A 9987-nucleotide genomic window follows, 5' to 3' on the forward strand; every position below is an offset into this window, starting at 1 on the left:
CTTTCTAAGAGTATGTTGTACAAGAGAAAAAACAATTTAGGGGCATGGAGGGTGGTAGGGGAAGGCAAGTGTGTACTAGCCGTGTGACCTTGGGCAAGTCAATTAACCCCATTTACCCTGCCCCCCTCCATAAAGCAAAAAACAAAAAGCAACTCTCCACCAGAGTCACAACTTCCATTGTGTCTTAAAATTAAATTTGGGTAAGGTCTTTTGATTTTTCCATTATAGTCATTTCAAGCAATATCACACTAATTGAGCTTTCCCCTTGAAATAAAAACAGTTAAGCAAAAACATTCAACATAGTAACCACATCTGACAATGTACACAACATTCTGCCTCAGTAGTTCTGTCTGAATCCAGACATAAGATAGATATGCTTCATTACCTCTTCTCTGGGACCACTACTATGCTCTCCCATTATTCAGAGCTGAACTTTTTTAAGACTTTAAATGTTTTAAGTGCTTAGTATATCTATAAATGGGTTGGTTATGCAATACAGTCATATTGTCTGGGTCCATAGCTTTTCATTTTGTAAACAATGAAAGGCAGAGCTGACTAGCCAAGAAAACACAGGAAATTATCTCTGATTGTCATCTAGTACTCAGTGACAGTATCTTTGCTTCAGCCTCTATCACATGGCAATGAAAATATAGCTGAAAATGTACTTGACTGAGATGTAGTATATCTTAAAGGAAGCAATGCAGTACAGTAGGTTGTGTTTACAGTCGAAGGGTAGGGTCTGGGTTTGAATCTCAGCAGTCAAACTCCCATTGTATGACCTTGGTCAAGTCTTTTAAATCACTCTGGGTCAGTTTCCTTATCTGTGAAATGAGGGAAGCAGACTAGATGAGCTCTAAGGTTCCTTATCTAAATCTATGGTCCAAAAAGCTCTAAAACAAGATCATATTAAAAATGCATTTTAGAATTACGATATATTATTGACCTCCACTAAAGCTGGGCTATCTTACCCTACTATACCCCCCAAATGAGCTAGGAAACATGTTTATGATCCTAGGCTTCTAGGGAATATTATCATTGGTACCATGCCACTGTAATTCTCTCCCTTGCATTTCCCTCTACCCCTAAGTAGGAAGTGATGGAGAAGGTAAGAGAAGAAAACACAAATTATTCCCCAAGACATTCAGAAAAGGTCGCTTTGATCAATGGGATGATACCTCAGAGATCTCCATCCCTGAGATCCACCATCCTCTGTGCTCCAATTCTTCAAAAACATTCTTTGAGCCTTCCTTCACAAATTTTCCCCCTTTTTAGGGTCTCCAGGTTCAATCCATCTCTAAGCACTCCACCAACTCCTCAAATAAAACCATTTCTTTATCATCTTCAGGCTAGGGTCCAGGGTGGGGAACCTGTGGTTTCAAGGCCACTTCACTTTTATTCTATGAAGTTTGGGTTCAATTGAAGGACTGCACTTGAGAACCTAGAAGGCCACATGTGACCTCAAAGCCACAGGTTCCCCTCCCTGGTAGGTTCTCCAACTCCAACAAACATCCACTGAGTCCAAATAATGTCTGGGAAACATTTAGAGACTGAAGAAGATCTGAGACCTTGAACTCAGGACCTCAGACATCTTGTCTAGTCCCCTCATTTTATAGACAAATATCCAGAGAGGTCACTGTGACTTTCCCAAAGTCATGCAGGTAATAAGTGACTGAGAGATAGGCATGGGCTTAGGGATGCTCAGAGTACCTTTGGGGAATCATTAAATTCTGAGCTTCTAACCAAAACCTTGTCATTCTCTAATTCACCATCACATCACCTCTAGCAGGGTACCAAACCAGAACATTTCATTTAAGAGTGAGAGTCAACAAGAAATCAGAAAAGCAACTGAAGCAAAAACAAATTTGCCAAAAGGAAACTCCTTAGAAAGAACCCTCTGACATATTTGAAAGTGATGGTGCCCTTGGGGTGTATTCCTTACCTTTGCCAAGACTGGCTGTCCACCTGGCAGCTGGCCTATGGAGTAACTCACCTTGTGGTACTTTGTTAGTAGCAAAGATAGAGAAGACCAATGGCTTCACAACATTGTAAATTCATCTTAGCAGCCTAGTGTGGTGTGTGGCCAGACACCAAAAAACCTGGGGCTCAGTAGCAGCAAGTTGGCTACAGAAATGCATTGGGGACTTCTCTAATGCCCGAGTGAGTTACTTCTGGAAACTTTGTAAGTAACTTTAAGAAAAGAGGAATACTTTTATTACAATTGTTTGTAACCTTGTAGACATATATGGTTCCTTAAGTAAAAAGGAAAGAAAGAGAGAGAGAGAGAGAGAGAGAGAGAGAGAAAGAGAAAGAGAGAAAGAAAGAGAAAAAGAAAGAAAGAAAGAAAGAAAGAAAGAAAGAAAGAAAGAAAGAAAGAAAGAAAGAAAGAAAGAAAGAAAGAAAGAAAGAAAGAAAGAAAGAAGACATACCTATAGTCTTCAAAAGTTTATCTTGTGACCAAAATTTGGAATTAAAAGGGAGGAACTAAACAGCAGGGTAACAAGTTCATTCTACATTTTGCCAAGCAGTTTTCTCACAAGCTGAACCTTGCTTGACAAGTTGAGTTTGTCATTGAATTATTCATGACCCCACTGGGTCACTATGCAAATGCCATTAGACAGTTCTCAATGAGACATGGGGCATAGGAAAGCAACCTTGCCTTGGAAATGAGAAAGGTTAGCACATCGATGAGTCAATGAGGAGAAAATGCAGAGGAAAGGATATAGGAGCCGGGATGTGTTCCGTGGACTTTGGACAGATCAGGACCCTGATCAAAAAGTTAGCACCTTAAGGGGAAGTACCAGCAATACCTCTGACTTCCTCCGGACCAAATGAGATTCTGCCCAGGGAAGGGCTTGGTAAGAGTCCAGCCCTAGATAAATATATTTAGTCTATTTGTAAGATCAGAAATCTGCATGCAGCCAGACTGAACATAAATCATCGCAGCTTTCTTTTTCTATCTAAGTGTATGTCGTTACACCCAGAAACTGCTGCTGTTGATAAAAATCTTGCCAAGGCCTTCTCCCAGGGAGCTGCACTACGTTTTAGCATTGTGAAAGAAAGAGGAAAGCCTTTTGCTAGATATTATTCTAACCTCAGAATTTAGGGCTACTCTGCCAAAATATTGCAGAATGCTCATGTGATCCGGGCCAAAGACCATGACTAATGGCACTTCTCCACAAACTTGATTTGAATTGGATGCTGAAATGGTATTTCACCTCCTCCATTTAATTAAGCTGACTGTGTGGCATTTCACGGAAGTACCACGGCCAGCGCACTAATACAATCCATGCAAATGCACGCAGCTCCATCCTTTCCTTCTGTCCTTAAAAGCCCCGTCCGTTTGTTCAGCAGTTTGTGCTAAAGCGGTGCCTGCACCATGCGGCAGCAACCCCTCCAACATGAACTCGGGCACAGGCTTTCCAGGACTGCAAGCAGCGAGAACCCTTACCGCATTCCTTTTGAATCTCATCTTGCCTCTCGGGGGATTTGCTTCTGCCATCTCGCCTACACACAAGCACACTCTTCCTCTCCAGTTGCCAATGCAACACTGATGAGAGATGACCTGCTCCAGGGGTGCTATTTAACAGCTGCGGCAGCCCGAGACACCCTCCCTAATCACTTCCCCACGGGGGCAGCCCTCCCCGAAGCCACTACCCCCTAGTGGTCAGCTGACAAATCCTTTCAGGTGTCCCTGGATCCTCACTGAATGAACGGATGACAGATATGCCCCCCACTGCCTTCCGTAAACCTGTCTTCACCTGGTGCCTAGTCCTGACTCGGGCAGGAGGCAGCCAAAGTGTCTCCCTGAGCTTAGGGCAAGACTGCTGCTAGCAGCTCAGCTCCTGCGCGAGGTCGGATTTTTAAGGTGGAATGCTCAGATTCTTTGTGAAGGCAGCATGCTTGCAGAGAGTTTGTTCTCATAGGGGAATGGGCCTCCACGTCAATTTTACGTGGTCAGAAGCAGGTCTCACTGGACAGCAGCAGGGAGACAGGGAAACACGGGCTCCATAGTAAGCCTCATGAGGGGAAAGGGAGGGACTAGGGCCTGAGGAGATGACCTATTCCAAACAAAGTTATTGCTTCTCAGAACGGCTGATCACCTGGAGAAGAGGAGGTAGAGAGAAAGTTTAAGCTCCTTGCACTGAGGGTGGCCAGTATACAGGGTAGAAGTAGGGGACATACATTCAGAGCTGGGCTATAGCAACCTTAGGAGAGATGAATTGTCATGATAGGGCAGAAGGTAGGACCGAAACTCACAAGTCTGTGTACTGGATGACCCCACCACACTGTCTCAGTCATGAAATATGTCTAGGGGTGAGGAATAGCCAAAGACAAGTCCACCAGAAATAAAAAAGCAACTCCCCCCCCAAAAAAACCTCCACAATTTCAATTGTTAAAAAAATCAGGGGTGGTTAGGTGGCAGGATGGCTAGGTGGCGCAGTGAATAGAGCACCAGCCCTGGAGTCAGGAGGACCTGAGTTCAAATCTAGCCTCAGACACTTAACACAAAAACTAGCCATGTGGCCTTGGGCAAGTCACTTAACCCCAATTGCCCTCCAAAAAGCAAAAACAAAAAAAATCAATCTACACTATGTCTTGTACCTTCTAAAGCACTAAAAACTTCTAAATTATAGCAATTAAATAGAATTCTCACCAAGATGCTATTAATTTTCCTTTTATTCTAGCACACTGTAGGCATCTGAAAAATTCTTCTTGACTTGAAATATAGACCTGAGGGATAGTTGATAGCACCAATTAAATTCAGTTGCCCAAAATGCACCTGGGATTTGTATCCCAGGGCCGATAAAGGTAGGTTTCTCTAAAGGCAGGATCTCAGAGGCTGCCCTTTGGGGAATCAGGTCCAGTTTTGTTTATCTAATGAATCCATCTTCATGGGATCAGAGGGTCAAAGATCTAGAGCTAAAGGGGATCTTAAAAGCCATCTATTCCAATCCCCCCCTCATTTTATAGAGGACAAAGCTGAGGGCCAGGTAGAGGAAGGAACTTCAAAAAACAATACTAGAGATCTACAGCTAGAAAGGACCTCAGAGGCCATCTAGTCTAACCTTCTAAATGTACAGAGGTAGAAAATGAGATCTAAATATGTCAAATGATTAGCCCAAGGTCACACAACTAATTTGTGGCAGAGCTGGGATTTGAAGTGCCAGAATGCCATGTGATCCCCATCAAAAATAATACCTAAGAGGGGGCTGCTAGGTGGCACAGTGAATAGAGCACCGGCCCTCGAGTCAGGAGGACCTGAGTTCAAATCCAGCCTCAGACACTTGACACACTTCCTAGCTGTGTGACCTTGGGCAAGTCACTTAACCCCAATTACCCTGCCTTCCCCTCTCCAAAAAAAAATAATACCTAAGAAGAGAAGAGTGGGCCTGTTCTCCTAGTAAGAGCAAAAACCCTCACTCTTCCCCAAAGGCAACCATTATTTTTCTTTCCCTATTAAAAAAAAGATTAAACCTAGTATCATAACTCATCTTTAAATTGGTTGGAACTGGATGCTTCCCAAGAACTTACTGGTCCTTTTCTCATTGTGCTCCACACCACATGGGGTGGAAAGCATGAGTAGCAGTTTATCCATCTTTCACAGATAAGGAAAAGGACACCCCTAAAAGACAAATAACTTGCCCAAGGTCACTTGGATAGCAAGTAGGTCTTTTGATTCTAGAAAACTGACAAAGCCAATCCACTTCACCACCCTGAGTCTTGTTCAAAGTGTCTTGAGAAATTAGCAAAAATAAAACTGTAAACCTCTCTCTTTCTCTCTCTCTCTCTCTCTCTCTGTCTGTCTGTCTCACACACACACACACACACACACACACACCCCAATAGAAGTAATATTCAACATGATGTCCAGGGTTTGTAATTTGCTTCTCCTGTCATGACAAGGCTATGTGCCAAGTATATATTTAAATATTAATTTCATTGAATACAGGAAAAAAAACATTTTTGCAATAGATTGTGCTAGCCAAAAAAATCGAGATGTTGAAAAAATACATTATTATACTAAATACTAATTTTAATATATTGATTATTGGCATAAATTAAACCCTGCTAATCAAGCCTTAGAACTAATTTGACAGATATGGGGATCAGAACATCCTTGATTCAAAGGTAGAAAAAGGACCTCAAAGGACAAGTAGTCCAATCTTCCTTATTTTCCAAAGGTGGAAAATGAGGCTCAGGGAGAGAAAATGGCTTTGGATCAGAGGATCCTAGATCTAATGATGGAAGAAGGGACCATCAGAGGCCATCTACGCCAACCCCTTCATTTTACAGAGAAGGAAACTGAGGCCCAGAGAGGAAAAGTGACTTGCCTAGTATCACAAGAGGATTCTGAATCTCAAGTTGAAAGAGACCTTAGAGGCCGAGTCCAACCCCCTCATTTTACAGACGAAGAAACTGAGGCCCAAGGAGGGGAAGTGATCTGCTCAAGATAACATAAGGAGGATGCAGCAGAGGAGAAAGACCCACAGCTTGGGCTTCACAGAGTCCACTAGTATAGCAAAAGCAATGACAAATAGTAGCAACAACTAGCCTACAGCTCATGGCTTATAGCTTGAAAAGCACTGGATAAAAATTATCTCAGTTGATTCTCACAACAACCCTGTGAACTAAGTGGAACAAGTATTGCCCTCATTTGAAAGATAAGAAAACTGAGGTTCAGAAGAGTTATGAGACCTGACTAGGTCACACAGAAAATACATGTCTAAGGCAGAATTTGATCTCAAATCAAGTACTCTGTCCCACTTTAGCAGCTGGAACTAAAGCCACTAGAATTGATCTTTGGGGTTTTTTTTTAAACATTAACACTAAGTACTCAGTGGAGAAAAGTGAGTCCCCAGAAGGCATGGCAGCCTCCCCAGAATCCCACAGGTGGGAAGTGGTCAAACCAATTCTCCAAGAGGGGTCTTCAGGCTCAAAACCTAGGCCTTTTCCCACTATGCCACCCCACTGTCTAGCCACAAAAGGGTGAGATGGTCCTACTCTAAGAAGAAATGGGTTCTATCCCTAACTAGCAATGAGATCTTATGCACATCACTTAAATTTTCTTTAACTTAGGTGTCCTTAATGTGTCTAGATGTCTAGGTTCATAGATAGATTTCAGGGTGTTTGTGACCTTGGATGGGAAAAAATGATATCTTTATTTCAATATAATTGATTTTCTTTCTAATCCTTTGTAATTCATTTTTGCCTAGAAAAAAAAAACATCATTCTGGAGGGAGGGGAAAAATTGAAACTCAAAATCTTATAAGAGATGAATGTTAAAAACTATGTTTCTATGTAGTTGGAAAAATAGAATACTATTTACAAAAATGAAGAGGAAAGCATGATTCCAACAAAGGATGCACAGGCTTCTTGAGACAGATGCCAAAAAAGTTAGGCAGCCCTTCTTCAGATTAGCCTAGTGGTTTCATGCATAGAATGACCATAAAATGTCACTCTGCAAACTCCACTAAGATAAATGCAAGTGAAAACTAAACACACGTGAAAACAAAACAAAAAAAACAACAACAAATTCTACACAAATGTATGGTATTGGTTTCATGTTTAACCTAAATGAAATCAGTTACAACTTCATAATCCATTATTATTAATACCTTGCTGCTATCTATGATTAAATTACTTTGTTTAGAACAAATAAACACTCCAACACACTGACCAAAAAAGATCTACTTGCCTGGGGTGAGGAAAAAGATATGAATTTAGTCTGAGTAGCAAAAGATGCTTGATTTCATTCATTCTAGTGTTTGAGTATTGCTTGTGCTGGAAAGAGACAGCTAGGTGGTATAGTGGTTAGAGCACTAGGCCTGGAATGAAAAAGACCTGAGTTCAAATCTAGCCACAAACACTTACTAGCTCTGTGACCTTAGATAGGTCCCTTAACCTCTATCTGCTTCAGTTTCCCCATCTACAAAAGAGAAATAGTAACAGCACCTACCTCACAGGGTTGTTTTAAGGACAAAATGAGAGAGTATTTGTAAAGTGCTTTCTCAAAGTGTCTGGCACACAGTAGGCACTTAACAAATGTTTACTTATTTCCTTCCTTCTTTATTTATGAGACTGTTAAGCACCCAAGGGATGGTGTAATTGAAAAAATACAGGGGTCCAGGAGTTCATTGCTTTCTAGTCTGTTCCACTATCAATTTGTTTTGTCACCTTGGACATGTCACTTACTTGCTATTCTTAGGGATGAGACAGAGTGTAGATCAGATGATAACATAATTAAGTGGAGTTCCTTAGTCTTTTAATTTAACCATCTGTACTTTATTTAACTTACATATCCATGTTCAAAGTCAGTCATTAATCATTTGATATCATCTCACAAGAAGGTCTCCAGTGGAGTGCCCAAGGGATTTGTACTCAGACCAATTTAATAGTTTTAGCAATGAGTAGGATGAGAAATGAATGCAGGAAATAATTTGACAAAACTCCCTAGATTGAAGGAGAGCAAATTTCAGCCACTAAAGGAAGAAGAATAGGTAGGATTTCGTGGACAAAAAAGGAAAAAGTTGTCCTGGGACAGGTTGGGAAGCCCTCCAAAATGAAATTCTAAAGATATAAAGGGAACCGATTACTATGAGATGAAAAAGGGAGACTTGCCAAGAAAGACCAATGAGGATGCATGGGGCACCCACTATCTGAAAGGCAAGGAAGGAGATCACAGAGGATTATTGGGAGACCATGACTCAGCCACAATATTAATCAGGAGGAGAGCCCAAATGAATTCTGAGACCACCTTCCCATTACGCTCAAGCTGAATGTTCTTCTGAAGCTTCACTCCCAGTTTTGCAATGGGATTGAATGTGGTGGAGCTGTCCAAGGACAATTTCCATGACCTCCTCATTCTACTTTCTCTCCCTACCAGCTTTCCTGTTTGTTACTTCTCCTAACTGCCAGGAATAAGACAATTCCAGTCATCCTTCCCTGGACATAAAGTACTACACAAACACAAAACAGACAACTGTTGGAAGATGCATGTATACTTACTGCAATTCTTTGGAGAGTAATTTTTACAGATGCCCAGGTATCCAATCTTCTATCCAGAATAAGGATAAATTTGGTATTTGGTTCATGTTGTCTAAAAGATAAAAAAATGGGAGGGCAGAGAAATAAGATCTTAAGAACCATACAGATATTGAGTGTGTTTGACCTCTGGTCATTTTGTTTGTCTATGGATATGTTGGCATCAAAAGGATCTGGATCCAAGTGAAGTTGTATCAGATTGGAAAGAACAAGTGGTCCTTTTCTGAAAAGTGGTACCTTGGAGATGCAGATTAGAATGTGTCAGCTGCAGGGACATAGTATTGGTTTCGGAATCAAGAGACCTAGATTCTAGGATTAGCGTGGTTCTTTCCTAGTTCTATGATTTTGGACCCTTCTCTCTCTCTCTCACTATCTCTCTCTGTCTCACTCTGTCACTGTCTCTGTCTCTCCTCTCTCTCTCTGTCTGTCTCTCTCTCTCCCTCTCACTATCTCTGTCTCTTCTCTGTCTCTGTCTCTGTCTCTGTCTCTCTCTCTCTCTCTCTGTCTCTGTCTCTCTCTCTCTTTGTCTCTCTCTGTCTCTGTCTCTCTCTCTCACTCTGTCACTGTCTCTGTCTCTCCTCTCTCTCTGTCTCTTTCCTACTCTCTCTGTCTCTGTCTGTCTCTCTCTCTCCCTCTCACTATCTCTCTCTCTGTCTCTCCTCTCTCTCTCACTATCTCTCTCTGTCTCACTCTGTCACTGTCTCTGTCTCTCCTCTCTCTCTGTCTCGGTCTCTCTCTCTCCCTCTCACTAACTCTGTCTCTTCTCTGTCTCTGTCTCTGTCTCTGTCTCTCTCTGTCTCTCTCTCCTCTCTCTGTCTCTTTCCTACTCTCTTTCTGTCTCTCTCTCTCCCTCTCACTATCTCTCTCTGTCTCTCCTCTCTCCCTCTCACTATCTCTCTCTCTGTCTCTCCTCTCTCTCTCTCTCTCTCTCTCTCTCTCTCTCCC

The 9987-nt window shown here is 41.9% G+C and overlaps 1 protein-coding gene across 1 annotated transcript in view; it reads right to left on the reverse strand.

Moving 5' to 3' along the window:
- MCF2 (MCF.2 cell line derived transforming sequence) overlaps window positions 1-9987 on the reverse strand; it is a 145439-nt gene that overhangs the window by 68470 nt on the left and 66982 nt on the right. Inside the window, exon 4 of the mRNA XM_069074165.1 lies at window positions 9007-9097. Within this exon, the coding sequence (XP_068930266.1) occupies window positions 9007-9097 (91 nt within the window). The remainder of the gene's footprint in view (window positions 1-9006; window positions 9098-9987) is intronic.

The sequence above is a fragment of the Petaurus breviceps genome, unplaced genomic scaffold, assembly GCF_028583685.1.
Source record: "Petaurus breviceps papuanus isolate PSGF00001 unplaced genomic scaffold, PetGlider_PUasm1.0 90881, whole genome shotgun sequence".
Taxonomy (NCBI): Eukaryota; Metazoa; Chordata; class Mammalia; order Diprotodontia; family Petauridae; genus Petaurus; species Petaurus breviceps.